This window comes from Microcebus murinus, chromosome 9 (genome assembly GCF_040939455.1).
Source record: "Microcebus murinus isolate Inina chromosome 9, M.murinus_Inina_mat1.0, whole genome shotgun sequence".
In the NCBI taxonomy this organism is placed as follows: domain Eukaryota; kingdom Metazoa; phylum Chordata; class Mammalia; order Primates; family Cheirogaleidae; genus Microcebus; species Microcebus murinus.
The window spans coordinates 84,206,433-84,232,816 of NC_134112.1; the positions used below are offsets into that span (position 1 = coordinate 84,206,433).

At 41.8% G+C, this 26,384-nt stretch overlaps 1 protein-coding gene across 2 annotated transcripts in view; it reads right to left on the reverse strand.

Annotated features, from left to right (window-relative positions):
- Window positions 1-2,112: 2,112 nt before the first annotated feature.
- The window catches only part of CHCHD3 (coiled-coil-helix-coiled-coil-helix domain containing 3), a 279,301-nt gene continuing 255,029 nt past the window's right edge, over window positions 2,113-26,384 (reverse strand). Inside the window, exons 7-8 of one of the 2 annotated variants that reach the window (XM_012739744.3) lie at window positions 13,580-13,715; window positions 2,113-2,864 (exon numbers count right to left, since the gene is read on the reverse strand). In XM_012739744.3, the coding sequence (XP_012595198.2) occupies window positions 2,841-2,864; window positions 13,580-13,715 (160 nt within the window). In that variant the 3' untranslated portion in view covers window positions 2,113-2,840. Of the gene's footprint in view, window positions 2,865-13,514; window positions 13,716-26,384 lie in introns of both variants that reach the window. The other variant, XM_012739742.3, reaches the window with a different exon arrangement.

The window sequence follows — 26,384 nt, forward strand, 5'->3', positions numbered from 1 at the left end:
AGAAGCTGAGAACATGTGGCTGCTCATTCAGTTCTGAGCCAAATACTGCTTAAAACTGTTAAAGACAGGAGACTCGTGGGCTGACCAGCTGTCCACAGGCACCTGGCTTTTCAGCAGTACACGCTTACAACTAACCATGATTCATCAGTAATATTCTGGCCAGGCACAGTGGCTCATGTCTGTCGTCCCAGTACAAGATGGGGACCAAAATAGGAGGATTGCTCAAGGCCAGGAGTCTGAAACAGCTTGGGCAACATAGTGAGACCCCATCTCTACAAAAAACAGAAAAATTAGCCAGGCGTGGTAGTGCACACCTGTAGTCCCAGCTACTTGGGAGGCTGAGGCAGGAGGATCACTTGAGCCCAGTAGCTTGAGGCTGCAACGAGCTAGATCATGCCACTGCACTTCTAGCCTGGGTGACAGCTAAAAAATACTTTTTAAAATGATCATATGTTGGCAAGTTTTCTGTGATAAGTCATTGACTTCTCAAAGAAAGGACTTCATGCTGGTTCAATCCAGCTGTCTTCTATAAGTTCATCAGACATTTGTTTAGTGTGATACCCTCTGACCAGCATTCAAGATACTTTATTCTTCTTGGCTTCATGAGCTACACTGCTGTGGTTCAAGGTGTGTTCTACCTAACCACCACATTTATCAGAATGAGAGCCAACCTGATGAACCAACCCTCCCTCCTCCATGGATTCCACCAGCTTCAGAGGCCTGACTCCAGTGCTGCATTTCTCTGCCAGCAGCGAGACTCACAGCCTGGGACCTGCCAAGTTCTCAGCTCTAAATTGCAAAACAAAACAGTATAGGAGGGGATTTGTGAGTTAGCTGATTTGCAAACACTACAGCAAGTCAACATGTAAACATTTGTTTTTGTGCTCCTGTTATTTCTCGCAGGCAGTTACCTGGATGTCACCCTGACAGCACCAAAATGTGCTGCTCCTCAAGCTACCAGTGATGACTTCATTTACACTCAAATGAACTCAACGTATTTTGCATCCCCAAAACAAACCCGCCAACCCCCTAAACCACTGCAAAACAAAAAACCTTCATGAAACAGTAACCACAGAGTATCTCTCTCAGTGGTAGGGGAGTCTCCAGTGCCACTCAGAATCAACATCAGGTGTACAGGCGTGTTCCCAAGTGTCACTCAGATGCAGCCAAGCAGGAAGTTGGATGAAGTTCACAAGTTCATCCTGACTTCCTCTAAATTAAAGGTATTCGGGCATGTGGATACTTTCTATGCCCCTAGCTCCAAATACCAGTTTACTGACTAATCACACAAAACAACATTTACTGGCTCTAACAGAACATATGTGGCTCTAACAGAACATATGTGGCATGCGTGTTGACTCTTCGCCATGAGCCTAAAAAGTAGGTTCTGCCACTTGCGCCCTTTTCACAGTTGGAGAAATGGAGGCTTAGTGTGCGGCTGGGTGACTGAGGTTCCGCAGCAGAGACAGAGTCTGAGCACAGACGCGCCTCCTTCCAGAGCCTGTATTCTTCCTCATTTTGCTAAACTCTCTCCATGTAACAACAACAAAATTCTACACGACAAAAGAAATTTAGAGGACATCACAGAGCACTGGTATCTTCTCCTCTTCCTAGCTTCCCAAAGAACTTTCCCATTTAGCTTCAGTGTGCATATTTGTTTCCAACTCACTCAGCTGCAGGGTTGAAGACCAGTCCTGGTAGAAAAGGGAGAGTTATAATCAGGAAGTTTTGATGAAAGTGGAAAGACGAAAAACTCTAAAGGTGGATTTTTTTTTTTTTTTTTAACATTTTCATAGTATTGCAGGGTCAGAAGGTCCTAACCAAGGTTATCTAATCTAGTTCTCGCCCCAGGCAGGATGACTCTTAAGTCATCCCCAAGAAAGAAAGGTTCATGCAATTTGTAAAGATCTTCCAGAATTCTATCTACCTGAGAGGCAGTTATAACTATCACTTGCCTGTCTGAGGCTCTGTGAAGTGCTTAGGAGCTTTTTAGAGGAAAGGTACAGCACAAATGCAAATTATTAACAGTATAAATCAACTCAATTCCCATAAGCATAACCATCGAACCCAGCCATAGGAATGAATGTGTGAAGCTGAGGCACAATGCCAGTCTTTGTCAGAAAATATATTTATTATTGATAGTGAGTGAAGTAAAGATGTCAGCATTCACGATAGAGGTTGTATAAGCCAAGGTTGCCTTTATATTGATAAAAATACCTTATTTCACTTGTAATCATAAACATTATTCCAGTAAAAGAGGTACATTTTCTCTCCTTTTGTCTTCTTACTTGCATGATCACCATAATAAGTTAAAATGAAATAGCTCTTATATAAATCAAAGGAGAAAAGAAAAAGAGAGAAAACCAACATGCCATAAGCCTAGACAATTCTACCCAGCGTTACAGCCCGGAGAGCCATGTGTTTTGGGCTGTCTTCTCCCTTACGCCAATTAACTCGGCAGCCCACCCTGCTCTTAGAGTGGAGGTTCGCCAAATGACGGGGCTTGGTTAGAACAGGGACGCTTTATGGGCAGTAGAAGTGGAACAGAAAAGTACAAAAAGGTGGAGAGGGCTGCCTTTTTCTTTTAATCATCATGAAGGGGGTTTATAATACTGAAGGGTGTCTTTTGATGACTGATCCCTGACCTAGGCCTCAGCTTTTCAAATTGTCGCTAATCAAAATGTGACATGATGCTGTCGAATCTGTTCTTCCGCGCTTGTCTTTAGTGGTCTTCTCTTTTAGTGGTCTTCTCTTTAAATGGGTTATTATCTTACTAGGAAAAAAAAATGTTCCACCTCTGGAATTAACGTTGAAGGGTGTTGTCTGTGTTCTCAGAGTTTTTATCCTCCCTTCTCAAGTGTGCTCTGTAAGAGAAATAAAAGTATAAGTTTTACCACCAGAAGGAGAGGGGGTAAAAAAAAAATGCAGTAACCGTTCAGTACAATTTGTATTGCATTTCAAATATCTACTTTAAAAACACATAAAACAAGGCATACGCTTCCTGCTCTCAAAACATTACTACCTTTAATCACCACCACTGAGACCTTATGGATGAACATGGCCCGGTGAGGGGAAGGAGGGTGGGAGTTGTGTGCCATCTCCTTACCAGGAGCATTTGGAAATGTGGGGAACAGAAAGCTACTGCCTAGGTACGGGGGGAGAGGGAGAGGGAGAGAGAGAGAGAAAGAGAAAGAGAGAGACAGACAGACAGACAGACAGACAGACACAGAGACAGAGAGAGAGAGGAGAGAGAGAGAGAGAGAGAGGGGAGGGAGGGAGAGAGAGAGACAGACAGACAGACAGACAGAGACAGAGACAGAGAGAGAGAGGAGAGAGAGAGAGAGAGAGAGGGGAGGGAGGGAGGGAGAGAGAGAGAGAGAGACAGACAGACAGACAGACACGGGGGATCAACCCCCAGGGCTCTGAGAGGGAATCTCTCAATTGCAAAGAACGTAAGAATCTCTCCCAGAGACTCCTGATCCGTCCAGGCAGGATGCAGATGTTCTTGTGCTTACAGGGCTGGGCAGAGCTGCACAAACGGTATCTACTCACCGTTTGCTCCTATGACCCAACACACTCTCTTGTAGTAGATACAGTAGATACTTTTGGGAGTAGATACCTACTCCCAAATTGCAGAACTGATCTCTATATTCTATTTAGTTGTTTATTTGGGGGTGGTGGTGGTAGAAGTCTTAACTATCGGATTAAACTCTATAACCAACCAGAACAGGGAGTATAGTGCCACCATGTTTAGAGATCTTTAAGAAGAAAAAAGTGATACTTTCCACTTTAGTTCTGAAGTTACTCAGAAGAGGCTGGGTGAGTCTTGAGGTTGCCTTTAGCCCATCTGTGCACACCTTCCTCTGGCCAACCACCACCCTTCCAGCCCCCCATGCACCCACCTCTGACTGAGCTCCTACGTACTCGCTGCACTCAGTTAAGTGCTATGGGCAAATGAACACAGACACCCACAGAAAATTAAGGAACTACACAGGGCAGTAATTTTCACTTTTTATTTATTTGCTAAATAAATGCTAAAAATTTTTTTGATTGAATAAACACAGTATAAAATTCAAAAGGAGCAAAAGGGTATCTGGTAATAAGTAATGTTTTCCTTCCTTCCATTTCCCAGTTTCTTGTGTACCCCTCCAGAGAAAGTAACAGTTCAAAAGACGAGTGGTTCTGCCTCACATAGGGGGTAATACTGTCGCTGGGGTGATCAGGGAAGAAAAAGCTTCTCAGACACTCTTCCCCACAGACAGAACACAGGCAGGGGACTGGGGTGGGGCTGCGGGGGTGGTGAGAGTGGACAGCAGTGGCAGAGATTCAGAGGTGGGACAAGCCCCATATGTACGGAATACTGAGGAGAGGCCTCACTGGCAGAAAGGGCGCATGCTCAGGATTTACGAAGAGAAAGCGTGTAAAGACCACCCAGAAGACGGCAGCCTGAGATGCTTCCTGCTGGCCACTGAAAAAATGCGGGAAGCCAACAGATGCTTTTAAATAGGAGAAAGACATTTAGGAAGGTTAACCTGACATCCTTGGCATGATGGATCCCGCAGAGGACAGTCTGGAGGCACAAAAACCAGTGAGGAGGCAGATTAGAAACCAGGCAAGGGTGAAAGAAGAAAGAGAGAGAGCCACAAAAAGACATGGTTAGAAAAAGAGAGACGGTGAGTCCCAACGCACGGATGGGTCCCTAGTGACAAGGAGCGGTGGTGTCTCTGGGAGAAACTGGGAAGTCAGGGGGAGGGGCTAGCTTGGGAATGAGGAGGATGACTTACATTCTGGGCTTGTGAGATGATTTTGGGTGAGACATCTCAGGGAAAAATATCTAGAAGGAAGTTGCAGGCTTGGAATGAAAGGTCAAAGGTCTCTAGACATAAGATTTAAGGTCAAAGATAAAAAACTGAAATAAAGGGGGTAGGAAGAAAGAGTGGAAGGACAAACAAGAGAGTGTGTTGGGTCATAGGAGCAAAGGGTGAACAGATTATCCTAATTCATGTCCGTGATCATAGGTTTTCTAAGAAGACCATGTCCACACAGGGCAAAAGAAGGAAAGGTAGGAGAACTGGGTTAGTGATAACACATACACAGGTGGTCAAAACACAATGATTCAGTCAAATAGGAAGTAAATTAGAAAAGCTAGATCGTCTAGAGAAAATAGGGAAGAAAAAGTAGGTGAAAGAGACGGTTTTGAACTGAGTTGTCCTGTTGAACTAACACTGGCAGGTGGGGCATCTCGCACACCAGCCATTCACACGAGCTCTGTGTTTGCTGGGAAAACCACACACTGAGCATCTATAACATAAGAGTCAGACACAGTCTGGCAATGTCATCGTGTCTCAGCTGTCCTCACCCCATGTGACTTGATCTGTGGGAAAGTGTCTCCTATTATATGGGCAAGAAGCTCTATAAATTCCAGATATACAGACAACAGCCTACGACATTCTTTCTTAAATTCAAAATGGAAGCCAGTATAAAGCTATACTGAGCCTGCCTCAGGGCATTTTGTTACTGAAGAAAATGATCCCTTTAAAAAGGATACTGCTTTGCCATTTTACATTTTGGGGGCTATAGATTCACTACATTCTTCAACATACTGATGGGAACTTTAAGCTGTTACCTGCCTGGTCAAGAGTACATGGCTGTGCCTGTCCCTACAATTTAGGGTTTATGGTTAAAAAGACATATGACAATGTCTTTCTTTTCAAATATTGCAAAAATCCTCTGCAGCTACCACAACATAATTAAAGCAACAGTTAAAGTGTTTTTCAAGAGTCTAGAGATCCTTTTCACTATTCTTCTCCCTGCAACCTCAGCTGAATATAGATGGGTAATTTTTCAACCAAATCAGGTGATGCAAGAATGTCAGACTCTCTTTGCGAAAGCCAAGATGGGCCTTGGCTGGTTTGAGGATCAGCATGGCAGTCTAACATAAAAACACTATTAGAACACACGAGAACAAATGTCAAACACGGAGAAATGATGTTTTAGTAACTATATCTAACCATATCCACAAACCACCCTGTTACATGTATTAAAATCCTAATCCTCCAGGACAGTGCAGTGGCTCAGCTGATTCGTGGTGACTCCTCGCAGACGAGAGGGACCACAGGAAAGCTCCGGGGCTGATCTATGAACACACGGTCACACTGCACTCAGCTGCCACCAAAGGGTGGCAGAGGTGGTACAAAACCGCCTAACGCTTCTGTCAGAGACATTAACAAATACAACGTCAAGTAGAATTTTTAAAAGATGAACACATCTGTAAAACATTCCGTGTTATCACCCCGTCACAGCTATGCAACAAAGCCTGCTCAACCCCAGACCCCAGGGCCACTGGCTGGAGGGATCCTTCGGCCTGGTGGGGTCTGCCGTGTTCAGCTCCCACCTGAGAGGTTCTCCTATAATCTCTGTATTGGTTCTGTAAGTAGCTGCTGTTGGGCTGAATTTCAACACTGCATAAATTTAACACTGCATAAATTAACATAGGAAATTCCCTAAAGAATGAGGGAGAAGCTTTGCAAGTTATAAAAAATTGCTTCTTTCATTTAAGGAACTGCTAACACTAAATCTTAATGTGGAGGGAGAAATTCCTTGCCTTTGCTCATGGCTCACGTATTTGGGCCCGCAGAAACTCCTCCTATAAACAGCCTGGTAAGTCCCCGAAAGGAGGGAGTGGTTCAGGCACTGCTGCTGCTCTTTTCCCAAGTCTCTTTCCCAGTCCAGCCACTGGGGAAGCTGGCAGCTCACGCTGTCAAACAGGAACGGTGCCCCTGGAGACCTGAGATTGCGTGTCATCTCCACTTACTACAACGATCCTAACCACGTCCCTCAGATATTTTTGTTACACAGTAATCTCATCAACTGGTTTTTGAATTACGGCTTTCTTGGAGGGGTTGACTATCCTACCAGTGTGCCAGCTACTGGCTGTCTTGATCACTTAAGAGAAATTATGGCAACCCTGGATTGCTAACCAAACACCATGAATAAAATAAAAATTGTGTTTTTTTTTAAAGATACCCCTCAGAGGGCTGGTCTCTGGACAAGCTCACTGAGCATCTCACAAGAGTATAGGCCTCACAGAGCTGCGGAAGGAGCAGGAAGGTTTACATAGCTGTGGGAAATGAAGATGGAGCCATGTCCCAGGTCGAACCTAGTGTCAACACTGGAGCTTTTACTAAGGAGGGACAGGGAAAGTGGCAGACAACAAAGCTGCAGTGAGGAACAAGACAGAAGGAGAAGACTAAGCCACAGAGGAAGGAAAAGTAACCTATGAACTGAGATTACAAGAAGCACAAAGAAAGCATCGCCTCTGCATCCAGTACTATTCCCCACTACCTGCAAATCTGATTAGCTAACTTATTTTGGTTTCAGTATCTGTCTATTCCCCCCAGCAAGTGCTGTTCTTTGTTCTTCCTGCTTTAGAGGAAGCACAAGTTAACTTTTTTCTGCCTGGATCTTATTTTGTATCTTCTATGACAAATGTTCTAATATTCAAATTAAGTTACAAGTAATTAGCTGTTTATACAGCTTGCTGCAATAACAGACAAAACACACACTGCAGTATTGTCTTGAAGGACAGGCACTGGAAAAGAAATACCTATTAAGAAAAATGAAATCTATTACCATGGTAATATTTCTTCTATTAAACTCAGATTAAAAAAAGAGAAAATGTCATAAAGCAACTATTTACTCTCTGAAAGTGGTTTAGAAAAGGATTCTTGGGATGGAAAAGGCTGGGGTAACAAATTCAAAGTTTGGAATTTAGTTTGCTTTGATATGACTCCAAATTCGAAGGGCCACCCCATCAAAGGATTGGAAATCTATTATGAAATCTCCATGTGTCATTCTGTGTACCAGCAGCCCAGCTGGGTGATTAATAAATGTCATTAGGTGATGATGATAAAGAAGCCTTTGAACACAATAAAAACATGCTCCTGTAGCTCTTCCCAGGAAGTTGGCCTTCTTGATTTATCTTTGTGCTCTCTGAAGGTGGCCACCATGTACATCAAACCCTGATGCGGGTCAGGGGAGGGGAGAAGGGGGGCTGGGAGTGGCTGAGCCAAGGAGGGCCTGGTTACAACTGTGATCTAGCCATGGGGCCATGTCACCTTGGCTCAGTGTCTCCTCCCTCTTCCCCACCCACAATAACCAGGTGTGCCTCCTCACCTAGGATCACCTACAACTTGAAGGGGAGAAGGGGACCTCTTTTTCAGGGGCTCCCACCTTCTTTCCAAGCCATTTTCCTATTAGTTCCTGAGGCTAAGCATTCATTCCTAGGGTTGGTGTGATTAGGCCTCTGCTAGATGGCTCAGACCTGTAGGTAGTAACAACTGCTCATCTCCCGAGAGAGGAAAAAAAGGATGCAGCAGGACATCTGCGAGGCTGAAGACCTTTAATGCCGTTCAGGCCAATGGACACTGTACAACTCCTCTGTACAGAGTCTCCTGGAGTATTTGGTCACAGTGCAGATGCCCAGGTCCCACCTCAGACCTTCTCAACCAGACTTTCCAGGAATGGGGTTGGGCATGTGCACTTTAAACAAATTCCCCAGGTGACCCTGACATTCACCCACACCTGAGATCTGATATTACATGGAGAACACCCTGGGTTTGGAGTAAGGGCAGACTAATTTGGTCTCGGCTCTATCCTATGGATTACTTAAACTCTTAGGGTGCTAATTTTTGCAAGTAGAAAGATATGGTTGGGTTACATGATCTCTAGGGTTCTTCTAGCTCCAACAACCATTACATCTATTAAATCATTTGCATCTAACATAGAGTTCATCTGAAAACAATGATAAAATACAGCTTTCTCTGGCAGTAGGTTTTCCTTTCAAGAACCCTGATTTCTGAGCGAAGCTACTACATTTTCAGGACTTCTTCATACTCAAATAATAGGGAAGCATTAATATTTGAACCCTGGTCTAACACAAATAGGGGAGATAAAATACACTGCCCTTAAGAAGGTAGACAGACATTCTGCTAAAGCAAATTCTTCGCTATGCACTGATCTTGGAGTCTTTGATTTTGGAGGCTAACCATACACTGGAGATGTCAATTACATTTTAGAAACGAGAAAACTGGGTGCACTAGCCTTGGATTAGAGTGCTGCCACATTAGGATTTAGCCCCACTGCTCAGGGTCTTGACCCCATGCTCCTCACTGCAGCCAGGTCACTTTCCGATCCCCCTAGAGAGGTCAGCAGGAAGCATACAGGTCTAAGGTGAGGGTTGCCTCACTTAAAAGAGGCCCTTCCTTGAGCTGAGCTATCTGCTTGCCTGGGTACTGACCCACTGCCTACTTACTCACTGAAACCTCTGCTGTGGTATATGGACTCCTGACTGCCTCATCTTCTGATTTCCGGCCCCACACTGACCTCTGTCATTGGCCATCTCCTGGGGCTGGCCCTTGCTTTTGGTTCTAGCCCGCCCTTGGTTATTCAGACCCTGGCTTCCTCCTCTGTCTCCAAAATCCCACATCCGAGGATCCCGGTACAGGAGGGGCCTAGGGCTGGCAGGAGGTAGCCCGCATTTTCTAATGGACTTCTTTAGCCAACAAGCTACATTCTGCCAGACAGCGCTGAGATAGCTGTTTTTCACTTCACTGACTTTAGAGAAACTGTGAAACTGTTTATATTCCCTTCCAGTTCATTCTGCCACCTTGGGTTTCCCAGGGCTGTCAGGAGTGTGAACTTCAAGGCAAAGGTGTGTGGCTGTGGGAGGCCAGGCAGCAGGGAGGCCAATCAGAACGCAAGCGTTCTTCCTGAGTGAATGTTTAAGGCAGATGGCAAAGTCTAAGAGGCAAAGGTACAAATATTGGAGGTCTCAAATGTATGGGTGCAGCTTGTACCAGATAAGCCATGTCTCTTGAGTGTGCCCGTGAACATGTGTGCTTATGCACACTGCCTCTTGCTCTCACACGCGAAAGCAGAATCTGTCCTAGAATGACAGAGCGGGGAGGTCCCCATGGATCACCTAGTTCAGACCTTCAATTTATCAAGGAAACTGAAGCTCAAGTCATGACGACTAGATAAGGATGTTAGCAACAGCATTTCCCACAAACCTTAACCTCCAGTGAACACAGAATGTTCCATAAGGATCCAGCCAACTCTCTACCTTCCAGTCAACTGCAGCAGGGCTGAGAAAATGCTGAAATGCTTAGATCAGCTATCCCCAAAGCAGCTTTTCTGCAAGTAACTAGCAGGGAAGTGGTGTGCCCCAGGGCATTATCACAGAGGCAATGCAGATCTGGAAGCAAACCCTTTCTACACCCTACTCCTCCTCTTATAAAATAGAATTTGGGCACATTATGGCCAAACTGGGCAAATACCATTGGCTTCCATGGCCTCCTGTGTAGATAGGGAACCAGGTTTTAGGGGCAAGAAGAGGTAATCCAATCTTGGAAGCTTAAGAAAGTTATGAGGCTAAGCAGATATGAAAAATAAAGAAGTCTGTGCCAATCAATGCTTTCCTTCATTTTTAAACACTGTATCTCATATAGCCAGCCGGTAGCTTTTTAAGTCCTAGAAATAATAATTATAGCAATTTAATGCCTCCTTCCCCTCATGAAGAACACATAACTTAATATACTAGAAACAATAGTCTAAATGTCCCATGTCAAGCCATGAGGAATTGTTCAAGAATAGCTGAAAAAAGGCTGATCAGAATAAATGGATGAATAAGTAGAAAGGAAGAGTAGGGCTAAGAAATATCTGGAATTTTCCTATCAGTAAAATCTATTAGTCCCTAGAACAATGCCCCAGGGAACCAGTGAGAGGCCGATCATACAAGTCATTTAAAAGTGGAGTGGACTTGGCTATTGGAATTATTCCATGGGGGAAACCCTTGTACTTCGTCGGAAATGGACATTATGACCTAATGGGTTGTTGTCATGGTTAGCGTTTTCCTTGTTTAGCATGTTCAGCTTGTTCTCTGGATTTAATAGGAAACATAAGCAGGGGAGTTGGCCCATCAGGAACTGCTACAATAAGTAGGGCCTTGTATCCTGCTGATGTCTCCTCTAACAACAGGCATAGAGTTGAGGTCATGAGGTTAGTCTAAATTCCCAAGGGGCAAAAGGATACCCTGGCATCAGAGGAAAAGTAACTACTCATGAAATACTGATATAAGCTCCCTCTGGCAGGATCACTTTGACACGATCTTAAAACGGCAGTGCTGAGTTATGCCTTTCATCATGGGCTCTATCAACCCACTGCCCTCTTTGTGACTTCAGGCTCTCTGGGACCAGCTCATAAGATCTTCGACCTTCTTTGCCTCCTGTTGTGGTTTTTGCTCTCACTTTCCCTGGTTGCCTTATTTCTGTAGGGGAGGATGGAGGCCCCTTTATACACTCACTTACTCAAAGACTAAAACCTTTTAATTCATTTTGAAATTTTTTGTTTTTATGGCATGGTCTGGTCTAATTGTTAAATTTACCATCATGACTTCCCTGGGTTTCAAGGCTCTCAACTGTAAAATGGCAAAACTAAAACCATCTCTATTTATATCTCAGGTTGTCATAAAAAACAAGTAAGAGCATGGATATAAAATAACCTTGAAACCCTAAGCACTGCAGAAATATAAGATGGTATTTTTTCTGTTGTTCTTATCCATTTCAGTGTTGCCCATCTTAGGATAAAAAGGGTTGGGGACATATCTTTTTAATATTACCTTGTATCATACATCCCTAATAATTGGATATAAGAGTCGTGAAAATAGTAGGCACTCCAAACATACTAGCTGAAAATGTTAATATTAAATTATATTTCAGGCTGGGAAGGGAGGAGGAGGAAGGAGAGTCTGTTTTGAAATCACTAGTAATAGTGATCGGCTTTTTGCTCATCTGTTTAGTTTCAGCATGAAATAACAATTGAGGAAAGAAGGGGAAAAAATAAGATTTACTGAAAACTTTGTATCAATGTAATCCTCATAACATTACCCCAGTTCACAGATGAGAAAAACCAAGGCCCAAGGTCACAGAGCTAGTAAAAGACAGGGCTTGGATACTAACTCAGATCTGCCAGATTGTATCTCTCTGCTGCACCATGTGGCATATCTGATTTTGTCACAAGTTAACTTTGTTTTATCCTATAAATATATGCCATTGATCTCATGGGGCTATGTGTAGATGATTCAACACAACCTAGACAGGCAGGATGGAGTCAATACTCCAAACGCCCCTGCAGTTGCTACTTTAGTAACGTTACAAATCACACTGCGGAAATAGGCACATATGTTAGGTGCCAGCGTTAAAGCATACACTTTGTCACTGCCGTTCTTTCCCACTGACTGCCCAAGTCCCACCTCAATAAGGCACTCTCACCAAGTTAGAAAAATCCATGAGTCAACCTACAAGTCCCAAGTGCCTGGGTTAGTATTAATATTGAAGGTTGGAGCTTGTTAAGAGCACATCAGAAGCTGTTTTTGACAAATAAAATGTACTAACTTAACATTAGCAACACTGCCTCTACCAAAGACCTTTACAGAAAAGAACCCCTGGCATACTAAGTGCTGCTATAAGCAAGAAACAGAAAAAAGCCGCAAGCCACTAGGCTTTTAAGGACAGCATAGGCTTTTAATAAATCTTGATTATATTTTTCCACTGATATTACTGTTATTTCCCAGCTATACAGACAATACCAACCCTCCCATCAGATATTTAGAGTATGAGAAATGTACACTAAGTGATATTATTACAACTATAGCAAATTAGACTGCACAAAGGCATGCTGTGTAACTCAAATACTAGATTTAGATGGGTCAGAAGGCCAACTCTGTGGAGTTTGTCAGTAGAAGGAATCAAGGTTTCTAACAATTTCCGTCTCGCAGAACAACCTACAACCAACTGTTAAATTGGTTAAATGCTCGGCAATTATGTGACCTGCCAGAATTGATAATTTGCTTCAGGGTTTATCATTAGCTTTCTAAAGTACATAAATTAGAGAAAATACACATCCTATGAATATCATGTTATTCTGATATGAAGGGTCAAGAGAAAAACACGACTACGGTATATAAAAGCCGTGGAAATTCTTTCCTAAATGCCATCTCTGGTCTCTCTTTCCCTGCCCACTTCAGTGTATTTTATCCACCAGTAGAAGGATTCAACAGTGATTAAATGGTGGGTTTTATTTTTTGTTTTTAAACCAGGTTGTCTATGTGACTACCTGCTGCTTATAGACCCCAAATTGGTAACTTCTTAATTTATAACCTTCCCCTTAGCTGGCTCTGAATATTGTTCTAGAAGTATGAGGCAATGACCTTGAGGACACGATTATTAGAGGACAAAAGTTCAGGGCAGGTGGAAAAAAGTAAAACTTTAGTAGAGTCTTTTTCTACTAAGTAAAGTAAACTCAAGTAAATGAGTTGAACACAAGGAGGACAGAGGTTCTTCCCACAATGACCTGGATAGAAGTTATGACCTAACCAAGTCATTACAGCAGTTCTTGATGGTGACCAGTTGAGTTTATAAAGCTTTTTCACACACAGTGGCCCATTAAATCCTTACCACTGCCCCATGACGTCAGGCTCTCTATTCTCTTGGTGCCCCGCTGGCCTGGCCGGCACACCCACCTCTTTGGCATGGTTGACACAGTGCATATACTGGCTGGCCAGGTCGGAGCACTTGAGGGTCTGGTGGGAGTTCTGGCGGTAGCACTGAAGAATCTTGGCCTGCAGGTCAGCACAGACTGGATGAGACTCATACCGCCTGGAAACAAACACAGGCACCACTGAGACAAAGGGTCTTCATTCAGAATAAAAGTCAAGGTTAAAGAATATATAAAAGATAAAATAAGACATATATGTTAAAAATTAGAAAAAGTTTAAGAGAAATAATTTTCCTTAAATTTTGAAGAAAGATGTTGAAATTGTTCCCATGATAAAAATGTATGTACACCTGGTAAATAAGCTCTACAAAATTTGTTCCATTAATTGAAACTGCTGTGAGTCACTCTGGACAATATAACCCTCCCTGCCAAACACAACCCCAGACCCAAACCAAACAAACGGTGTCAGCTCTCTTCATCCTGTCCAGCCGAGCCAGAAACCCAGGGGCCCTAACTTCTCTCTTCCATTCCCATATCCAGTTGGTCACAAAGTTTAAGATCCCCACAGTCTGGGCCTCCTTCTCCATTCTTAGTCATTAAATTAATTCTGTATATAAATCTGTATCCGGGATTCAACCAGTGACCTCCAAGCTGGTCTTTCTGTATGTTAGCTTTCATCCTCTACTCTTCCCTCCATATTCCTTCCGGACAGTTCTTTCTAATAGATAAATGAAAGACAGTATCTTTCCCTACTACTTTCTACATAAAATACAAGGTCAACAGATCAGGTTCCTGTGCACTCTGCAGCCTTCACTCCCACCCTGCCCCAGCACTGCCACAGCCTGGACAGACCATGCCTGGGAACTGGATCTTACACTTCCCTTCACATTTTTGCTCACGCTGCTCTCGATTTTGGAAATGCTCTGCACTCAAACTCCCACCCACTCCTCTATATCTGGAAAATACCTACTCATCTTTCAACACTTAGTTCATGTGGAACCTTCTGTAAGTGGCTTTCATTAGCTCTCCCCTTCCGGGTGAGTCTATCATTCCCTTTATGGTGACCCCACTGCCCCTGTATTAACTTCTCTCCCCATGCACGTAACACTGACTACACTAGGCATGTTCACTAGCCTACATTTATTAGAATGCAAATGCCAAGAAGGACTTTGTCTTATCTTCTATGTGACCTCGGCTCCTAGATATGGACACCGCTATAGAAGCCATGTAATAAATTCACTGAATGAATACAAATGAGTGGAAAGAAAACATTTTAAAATTTTGCTAGTTATACATACAAATCTCAGATTTTAGTTAGACTGCTTCTCAAATAACACAAACTAAATAAATTATACATATGGAAATAAAATATTCTTGTTAATATGGCAGGAAAATTTGGAATATAAGGACTAAACATACACAGAGAAAACACATATTACCACTTTTAATCTAGGAATTCATATATTTTTCTAAATTAGTTTTGTTTCATACAAAAAGCTAGTCTTTATCAGTTCTATTTTTTAAATTTAAATTTGTTATTTCCATAGTAATCTGGAAATAGCATTATTCTATATTTAATGGGTTCTTTAAAGACCCCTAGAGAACACAGGGGGAATATTTCTTATCAATAAGGAAACCCCTGGGTGATGATTTGTCTCCTCCTTACTTTTATCCAGCACACTAAGCTAATATATATTTTGCTAGAATAGAAATGCAAACCATGTTACTGGTCCCTGAGGGAATTTACTTCTTACTACCCTCTAAAGAATGCAGACAAACGGAGAAAAAAATAATTCCACAAATTTTATATAACATCACTTTTACTTTTTCATTCATTACCTTACTGCTTTGTCAAATACCATTCAGAACAGAATTTAAATCAAATCCCAGGAGTTTCCATGCTTTTTATGATTTCAGACATCTGTGAATTTTTCTGGACACAGATTTCCCTAATCCTCTACCATGAACATCAGCATTTAAAAGGAATCAGCTGTGCTTCAAAAATACAGGCACGGATACCACTAACTGACTAATTACAGCAAGCCCCATATCTGGATAAACACTGGATAAAATATGATTAAGCATGAGGTCAGCTGAACCTAGCAAATACATGACTGATATTGCTAATGGTGCACAGGAAAGCAGACTGCCTTCCACCCTAGTGTTGACAACTGATGGCGTCACCAATGTAATGTGTCTTAGGTTTAAAAGCAGGGGAAGGAGGGTGGGGAGGTAAGACCAGAACCACCCTAACCAGATAGTCTTTTTACAGGGAAAGACTGTAAAAATGAGCACCCACATACTGCAAGTCATAAAGAAGACAGCACATTTTTTCTTTTAAACAGACCACTCACAATGGGATAATTCATCTAATACCACGGACTCTTTAGAAAGAGGTAATTTAAGTTGTAGATAAGCATTTACCCTGAGTTGAGCTATTAGTCATTCAAGTTAAAGTCCATGAGTTATTTATGATTTGAAATGTGTCAGAATATACTTTTATCACCACAAATCAATACTACTCACTTCCAGGGCCCTTGATTTCCTGTTTGGAAGTCTGTTGTGTGTGTGTGTGTGTGTGCGCGTCCGTGCATGTGCACACAGTCATCTTCTGAAATTCTTTCTATATGCATTTCAACCTGTATTGATGATTAGATGGTAGAAAGGGGGTAAAAGGAGCGGAAATCAGCATAATTGCCCCCCAGTTCCGGGAGTAGACTCCGGGACATTTTCTTGGATTAATCTGCAAGGGTAAAGCTCTGCCTTTGTATTGATCCACAGTGCTTGTTATGTTGCCCTAATGCACTGTTTTCACTTTGGGAAAATGCTAAATGAGATTACCGTCTAACATTAGAAGACCATAAAACATAAGCCGCGGCACTTTCCATTCAGGAAAAGGGTTTCAAAGACATTTCCAATATGCATTATGGTAAACCTTCCATATAGTCACAGAGTCAGCAATTGACTTTTATTGACTACTTTTACTCCTGTTGATGGAAAAAGCTACTATTAGGCAAAAATAACAAAAGGTGGAATTCCAAGATACCTCAGAAGGAAAACTAAATCTTAGCTGCAAAGGACATTTAAACAATTTAATTTCTTTGTATGTAAGGAAGAGTCAACAAAGAAATGGTAAATGACAATGTTAAGCGAAAGAGGAAACATAGATTTGGAGAACTTGGAATACCAAGGCAATGTGAAGATATAATTGCTATCCAAAAACATGTTTAGCAAAAAAGGAAATGGTAGAATAAAGTTGATCTTTGAAAATACAAACTTATCAAAAATAATTAAGAAATAAAATCCAGTTTTGTGATCACTTGAAATTACTGGGGAATTTTAATGGAACCCTCCAAATAAATACACATTTCTCTCTTTTCTTTCTTGTGCTCCCCGTGACTGCCCCCACCCCCCCACAGTGACACTTAAGGCCCAGAAGGTTGCTGACAGTGTGCAAAGGCAGAATTGGAGTCCCAAAGATTTGACCCAAGAACAGAATCAAAAGTACTACTACTCCTGGTAGGTATTCTGTAGCCTGTGGCCAAAAAAATATTTTTTTGGCTAATGTTTAATGCTAATACTCACTTAAAAGGCACCTAAGAAAATATATCAAAGTATTTTTCTCATTACACTGACAGGTCCATTGTAGAAACTTTGGAAAAAGAAAAGAATAAAGATACACATTTAGGTTGTTTCTAATTTTTCAGAGCTTAAAATAACATGGTGATGGACATAAATTATTACTACCATTTCTGTTATTTCCTTAGGAGACTTTTCTATAAGTTGAATTAATTGGTCAAAGAGAAATGAAAACAGTTTCAATTAAAATGAAGTGGAGTAAGGCAGTAACCAGATCTTTCCCGTTAAGACCCTATAACAGAATTATACTTGGTTGTTTTAGAATTAGCTGTTGGTTTCACTGCTGCCTCTCCTACTTTCATGTCTTAGAAACTTCTTTGATGTGGGTCTGAGCTTTATATTTCAAGAAAACTACTTATCCATCTTTTTAGTTCTGCTAATATAAATAGCAAGGATAATAAGGTAACTTCAGAAAAGTAAAACACATAGAGATAGCTCTCCTCATGCTACCCTCCATTCAGAAGGCTAAAGAAGTCACATAATGACAATCAGTTAGCAACCTCAATTTGTAAAGCCCCCGGGAACACAAAAATCACTGATTATGAGCATAGGCATGCAAAAAAAAAAAAAAAATCCTTTCCCTGTATTTGGACCAGTAAGTACCCTGAGTGAGTTCTATAGAAAATATAAGGAAATATTAGAGAGAGAGGGAGAGGGAGAGAGAAAGGAAAGAGAAAATATGAGAATGGCTGGTGTTAAAAGGAGAATTCTTTTAACAGGTTCCGATAATGCATCCTTCATGGGGTCAGGTGGCCTCATAATTTAGCACTATAAAAGCAGGCACATAACACAGTCATGGAGTCAAATCTTTAAGTCTATATTCCTATGGCACAATGCAAAAGCTCTTACTTTATCCTGTGCTAACTTTCCATTAGATGTTGAGCCCAGTGCTCAGGATTTCTGCTTTTCTTTTAAAATCCAAAACTGAAGCTACTAAGCACATTGCCAATATTTAAAAATATGTAATAATTCACTCTTGCTTCTCGTCACTTATAATTTATCATAAAATTCAATATAAAGGAAGTATTTATCTAAAATGTATGATCTTCTATCAAATTTTTTTTCATTTTTAATTTTACCTTAAATCATATCCTAATATTCATTTTCAGAATAAAATATAAACAGTCTCTTCCTAGACTGAGATCTGAAACAACTCAATTTCAATCTTTTCTGACATTCTTAATAGCTGCTAACCATTTTATTAATGATGTTTCTATTTGTGCTATAATCAAATTTCCATAATTATACTTATTAAGAGGTCAAACATCTCCAACAGTCGCTTGCTTTCTTTGTTTCCATTTGTTTTCACATACACTTTGGGATACAATTTCTTTAAAAAAAAAAAAAGACTTTTTTCCCCAAAAATCTATTACTAACATGATGAATGTTGACTAATATGTTGTCTATCATCACAACACAAAAAATGCCATTGTTATCAGAGAAGAGGACACTGACCTAGACATACCTGGTTCAGCACTTAGCTAAATGAATAGTCAAGCTGATAGCAGACCATTACCCATAATGAGCACCATACCATTTAGCCAATAGCTTTGGCTTGGGTGCTGTAAAAGAAATAGTTAGCTTTGGCTAGATGTACAACAGAGTATAAACGATTCTATTCTGTAAGCCCAAGGCTTCAGGAGCAGTATCTGAAAATACTTTAACATTTTGATTTTAATCCACTGCTGTCTTTGAAGAAAATATCAGGATCACAACCCAGTAATCTGGATCCACAGGAGGAGGGTGACCTCCAAGGTGGGAGGGGAAAGCATTGCTGGTCCCCCTCCTCTTCCCCCCAGTTTATAGGAACTTGAGTAAAATTTCTAAACCCAGGAAAATCCCAAAGACAGGACCTCTGATCACTTATCCCAGCTAAAATGAGCCCTTCAGTACTCTACACACACAGATGCACTGTGTACACGCTAACTGGCCACACGCACCCTAAGCATAGGAGTATGAAGACACCAACATGTTAGGTGCACAAAACACTTTTCTATTTTGCAATATAGTTTTCTTTCTTATTCAATAATATTGGGTGCTTGGAAATGATGGGAGCAGGTAGGGGAAACCTACGAGAGTGGGAACCTATCCATGTGTAACACATTGCAGCTGGTGGGAGAACGCACCCTGACACTGTGGGACTGCCCTGATGCCTGGTTTCTTTTCCTGAGGAGGCAGTTCTTATTCTGCCTTCCGGCAGCTGCACCAAACCCTGAGTGACATTCTGCTACCTTGGCTCACCCAGCACAAATGAAGAGCCGGAGAGTTCCTACTCTCCATTAGGGGTCTGAACTTAGAAAACTGGGGCCATTTTCTGCTGGCTCTCCAAAGGATGAAGGCCCCCACTGTTTAGTTTTGTTATTTACAAAAATTAAAAGATTTGTGAAGTCAGGCATCCACTCTGCAGTGAAAAAAAAAAACCCCAATCCATTGGCTAAGTTTTATTTTCTGCCATATCATGGTATTCTTGACATATTTCAGCTATGTACATCACAGTTTTTATCTCTAAAATGGGAGATAAAATTAATCCTCACTTACATAAAAGATATCACGAATAAGAGGCAATAATTATGCACACTGTGGGGACATAAAACATAACTGATGTTGACATTAACTCAAGTCTGGAAGGACCCCCCAAATCACTTTCTAAATCACAATTTAGGACAACCAAGCACTTATGAGATGTTATTTTCTCAAACTCACAAAGTTTTCTCAGCAAGCAAAATTCTACACCTAGCATTTTAGTTAGGGTGGAGAGCCCTTATTTAGAGAGGTATTAGCTATCTCCCTCTCCTTTTTTTTCTTAACAATGCTTGGAATATTGTTATTGCTTAATAAATGTCAAGTAAGAATGCTGTAATAAAAACAGACACTAGCTCTTTGTGTTAACAGTGCCTGAGAGAGAGTGTGGCAGTATACAGAAGGTATAGTGGGTAGAAACCAACTCCTGCAATGCACATAGTAGGAACAGAACAAAATCACAATTCATAGAAGTGGCCCTTGGTTATAAGAATTGCAATACGTGCCAGGTGTGGTGGCTCATGCCTATAATCCCAGAATGTTGGGAGGCCGAGGTGGGAGGATTGTTGAGGTTAGGAGTTTGAAATCAGCCTGTGCAAGAGTGAGACCCCGTCTCTACTAAAAATAGAAAAATTAACTGGATGTGGTGGCAAGTGCCTATAGTCTCAGCTACTCAGGAGGCTGAGGCAGGAGGATCACTTGAGCCCAGGAGTTTGAGGTTGCTGTGAGCTATGATGACCCCAGTGTACCATAGTCCAGGCAACAGTGGGAGACACTGTCTCAAAAACAAACAAAAACCCCAACAAACAAACAACAACAACAAAAAAAGAATAGCAATATGTACAAAAATATTCTCTTTGTCCTTGCAAAAGATCCACAAGCACTGGAATGAAAATGTTAAATCTGATTCTCCAAAGGTTATATATCCATGTGGGAATGAAACTACATAATCTTAATATATGCTACACTATAAGGTTTCAGGACCAAGAAAAGCATTACTATTATTATTACTACTATTAAAGAAAAGCATGATACTTACCCTCTCCTGACTTTGTAATTATTTAAGTAGATAACTTAGAAAATGTTAATCATGAGCATATACAATGCATCAACCTTAGGTTTCTTTTTTGTAAACATGTGTATCTATATAGTATATTGAACTTATGTTGATACAAGTTATTTTTACCTTCTAAGTATTTTGAGTTATTTCCATTCCCCCATGATGTTACATGGGAATGTTCACTAAAATTGGTCTAAGGATGAAAAGTATGAGGGTTGGTTGGTTCATTTATTCTTTTATCTACTCAGTCACTCCCATAACAAATATAAAGCCAGACATTTATCAAGCATTCATTACATGCCATCCACTGTCACAGTGCTGAATAAGTGATCGCTCCTACAGCTGGCTCACAGTCTAGGGGTGTGAGACAGAGCTGTACACAAGGTCTTACAAAGAAATCAAGAAGTAATAACGTTGTAAACACAGTGCTAAGCAAACACAGAGGCCTGCTTTTATAACATAAGTGACCAAAACTGAGTGTTCCAGATAAGAGATATCCATCACTAGTGAATAGGACTGACCTCAAAATTCTCTTAAAGTAACTTTCAACCCAGCAAGAAGATCTGTCCAGCATATCTAGACTACAGAGACAGACTCAGAGACATAACCTCCTCTGGCCTTGGGTTATAAATACATCCATAACCTTCTTACTGCAAGTCTTCTAAACTCCTCTGCATTCCCTCAGAGGAAAGTCCAGCGTTTATGTTCATGACATTTGCTAACAGAGGCTTGGTTTGGGGAGATGGGAGTACTTCTGTGTAGTAAGAGCTTATAAATTCACTGAGTCAACTAGGGAATCCACAAGGAAATAATCAGAGGCCAGAAATGTCAGACTTACTAACAAAGAAAGGAACACTGAGGCAAGTTCCCAGCTGCTAAGTCTTGATAGGAGAGCTCTGGTGGTAACTTTCAACTGATTCTAAAACTACTCTTCAGCCTTATCATTTTCCCTACTAGGAGCAACTTGGTAACCACTCTATGGCTTTACTACTTGATATTGCTAAAAAGGAGAAAGCTAGATAACTTGGTTCTAGATCAATGCTCAGATTTCGAGGCAAAAGGATAATAAGAGAAACTGGGACAAGTTGGGGAAGGTAGAGAGATACTGGAAAGCAGAAGAACCTACCAGAACTAGAGGAGAATTCTGGAGGAGAAAGGGAAGAAGTCATGGGCCAGATTCAGTCAGATGGAGGAAAAATAGGGACTGGCTGAGCATACCAATCAACCCACCCACCCACCAGGAAGGACAAGGGAAAGAAGAGACTGCAAGTTCTAGGCTAGGGAACTAAAGCAAACTGTGGCATTCGTCTCATCACCCTTCATTACGTCCTTCATCACCCATTCTTCCTGCAGAAAACCCTCAAGTTCAGAAGACGAGAACTGGAAATACCCAACATGAGTGCTCCCAGTATAGCCAAGGGCCCCAGCAGTCCTGGCAACCTATTCGATTTTTCTGACAAAGGATACTTACAATGATTCTACGACCTTCTGAGAAAATTTAGCGAAACACTGCACACTCCCTCCCAGAGAGAATCCTTCCACAGTTGGAGAGATGTTTACTTCATAGGCCTTATTATATCATTCTCATCAATCTAACTATTGTAATAGCACAGGGGTGACTCGGGTGGTGAGAAGTTAGGTGAAATTCTATTTGAGTCACCCAAGCATATAAATACATTTCAGTACCCCCACTTCTGCTGTGATCAAATTTAAGAGAGTGCTTTTAATACCTACATAAGTCAAGAACAGCTTACTTTAAAAAAATTTTCAAAACTGTAACACATCTCAAAGAGGACTTTGACACATTCTAAAAAACTAGGGTAAGACCAAAATTTGTCTGTGGTGCGAAAGCATGTTACATTACTTTACGTGATACTCTTTATTCCACTACATTTTAAAAGCAAGATCCAACTACCAGATACACATAGAAGGAATGTGTCTGGCTCCCTTAACTGAAAGAATTGCAAATGTATTTATTTTAGTGGCAAGTGAAGGGGGGGGGAAGTCCATACAGATTTGCCCTTTAAGTGTCAGAGTGCTAAAACTGAAGAGCAGAGGGAGCACCGGTTGGGAAGAGGGGTAGAGTTAAGCTTCTCCCTCTTTCCCCTGCCCTTTGATTACTTGAAGGGGAGGGTGCTTAGGCACTGCCACTGGGAGGGAAATCCCAAAATGGCACAACAGGCCATGCCGGCAAACTTCTGTGGATGTAATGCTGCCAGGTGGAAAGAATGCCACAGGAACAATCGGAGTTGTGGCCACTGTGAACACACTGCAAAGGGGGCAGTAAAGGACGTGCAGAAATAAAGAGGCGTGTGTGTGTGTGGGGGTGCGGATATAAACGTCACTCCCACGACAAGCTTAGCATTTGCTAGAAGAGGAAAGACACACACTCATAAAGGTCACAGGTGACACAGGGCAACCTACGTGTCCAGGAAACGGTACTGGCAGTAAGTGCTACAACTGTCGAGGGAGAGATCACTTCTAGTTGGGGGGTGGGTCGCTGGAATTCCGCAGAAGAGATGGGATTTGAAAAGCCCCCTGAATGAAGGGTAGAACTGTAAGAGGCGGAGAGGACGTTTGAAAGGCTCAGTCGAGTCTGGCACATTCAGGGGGCTCAGGCTGTAGTAGGGAGTTGGCAGAGGGGGAGGCAGGGCTGAGAAAGGAGGTGTTGGGACATGGAGAGTCTTCCACGAGGAGACGGCGTGGTTAGATTGCATTCTGCAGGTGATGGCAAGCCACCGCCTTTCTAAATGGGAGAGTGCAGTTATAAAGGTGCCATCTCCGAAGGTTGACCTGATGTGAATAAGTCAGATGGAAATCCACTGGCCTCCCAGTGAAGCAGTACCCAGCCATGAGGGCGAAACAGGTTGATGAAGAGAAAGAGCAGAGGCATTGGAAAGCAGGGAGGAAAGGCACGGTAACTGACAGGACAGGAGGTAAAGAGGAGGAAGGACTAGGAGAATTGCACCACAGCCAAGGCCTCAGGAATTTATAGAACAAGCATGCTCAAGAGATGTCAGGAAGCCCGGGTGGAGATGATACCCCACCCCGATCTAAAGTGTGCAGCTGGAACTCAGCACAAGGGCAGGGCCACAACCACACATTAGAAATCATCTGCAAGACGTGGTGGGGACTGCAGAGATGGAAGGCAGGAAAGACAGGTGGGAGCCTTGGGCACAGCTAGCGTTGGGGAGTGGCAGGAAGGAAGATGGAATAGTCGAGGTACTGACTGTGGAGAGAAGAGCTGGTGTGATGTAGTGTCACAAGGCTGGGGAGCCGTAGTTTCAGGACAGACAAGACTGGATAAAAGGCCATGGAATGTGATCCCTAGCAACCTAAGAAAGCATTTCAGTAGAGAGCATAAGGCAGAAGCAGGGGGTCCACAGTGAGGCATGTCACAGCATGTGGCTGACACGATAGGGGAGGAGTGGAAGGAAATGGTTTGTTGGGTAGGAAACCTCAAAGGCTAGATGAGTGGTCTGACAGTAGTAGGAACTCTTGTCGGTAAGCCCACGTATGAGAAAAGCAGCAGTAGGTGAGAAGGGTTCTCCTACAGGGCAGAGAACAGCAGAGGGAGTGTATGCTGGAGGGAGGCCCGGCTGCCCCCCAGACCGTGGTCCCTGAGCAGGCTCGAGGGACTCCACCCAGCAGATGCTCAGCACTGACCAGGGACGTGCCAGACTCCTCCTCTGCCCCCACGCTGGACGTCCCCCTACAGCACACAAGTTTATATTAAAGTACATACATACATCACAGGCAAGGGATTAATGGTTAATGGAATAAGGAGTAAGCGTGGCATAAAATACATTTGAAAAATAGGAGTTTATAGATGTTTGATGACAACAATTACACATCGCATAAGCTCATGATATGCACACAAATTTAATTTAAAATAATATAACATGTACATGCTGATATAGACATAAAATATATCTGAAAGAATATACAACAATCGGAAATAGCAGTTGCTTTCAAAGAAGGGAATGGAATACATAGATGGTCAAATAAGGAGGAGATTTACTTTTGCATATGATATTCAAATTTTCTATTATGTGTATATATTGCTTATCAAGAAATAATTTATTGTAAAAATTCAATGGCATAATATTTATGTATATTGTATGCTCTAAGAAATTGCTGTAAGAAACTTTGCTTCACACCCAGATGCCTCGGCACCACAATTCCTAATGGTAATGCCATTTCCATGGCTCTTGTGGCACAAAATAGAAAACTGATCAAAAAGACAACACTTAGACACCAGATATGAAAACCCACATGTCTCTACACAAAGACAACATGCAAATTGGGACATAATTCATGGTGCCCCCATGCATTTGCTGGGATTCAGCACAGGTCTGGCATGGGCCCTTCTGTTTTAGTATCTCAGCAACCTTGTGAGGAAAAAGAGAAACTGCCAAATTATTTCAGTCACAGGGCAAGGCATTGGTAGTGACATGTAACGTGAGCATTCGAAAAGCCTGGAAGCCTTCTCCATCATAAAATTCTTCTAAGTTGGCCTCTTCTCTGTCCTTTTAATTGCTCCCTCCCCACATCCTTCCCTCTTTTAACTGTAATTCCCAAAGCTCAGATCTTGGCCCCTATTGTTCTTCTAAACTTCCCAGTGCAGTTATTTCTTCCTTCTTTGAGGGTTCTCCTATTGCTGTGTGTGTGACTGAATTGGATTTCCAGTCTCTCTTCACCAGTTGGTAGCTGTATAACCTTAGGTTTCTTTGGGCTTCAGTTCTTCTATCAAATATACAGTTAGTCATCTTACCCATGCCAAGCCAGGGACTGGATCTGATGATCCCTTCTAACTCTAAGCCTCTATGCTAAGATATGATCAATTTATTATTTCCATTTTCTTATCCGAACAAGATTTTTCCTTCCATTTTTCACTAATAGCAATACCATTAGCTCATCATTGTGCATTAAACATTGGTTCTTTTGTTGTTTTTAATATTTTATACTTGAGAAGTCATTGAGATTGTTAGTTCTTCCTTTGAAATACCTTTCACTTTCAACCCTTCCTCAGTTTCCCCTATCATCACCGTAGGCTAAGCTATCACTTCACGAACATATACCACTATTACTTACTATAGCCTCAAACAGTCTCTCTGCCCTCAGCTGCCTCCTTTTCAATTCATCAATATGAATTCTATTAAATGAATAACCTGCAAAATACCAACCCTTCCTAGGATTCAACCAAGATTCTTCCTTTTCAATTCATCAACATGAATTCTACTAAATAAATAACCTGCAAAATACCAACCCTTCCTAGGATTCACCCAGGATTCTTCCTTCTTTCTTCCACCTCCCAAAGCTAATTTTACCTCCAAAATATTTCTCATATCCCTTGCTTCCTCACAAGCTACTATTTATGGTGTTGGGAGAAAGAATATCCACTGAAACTTCTACTAAACCGCTATTTACCTATTCTGGCCTCAAAGTGAAGGACAGATGGTGACATTTGCAAGGTTGTTTTCAAACACAATCTAATATGAACAGGTATAACAGCCAAAGAGCACAGCTACACATATTCCTAATGTCCATTTCCCAAGCTGTGTTATAAAATTATAAAATCATTCTCTGAATTGATTTTATTTTTCACTCG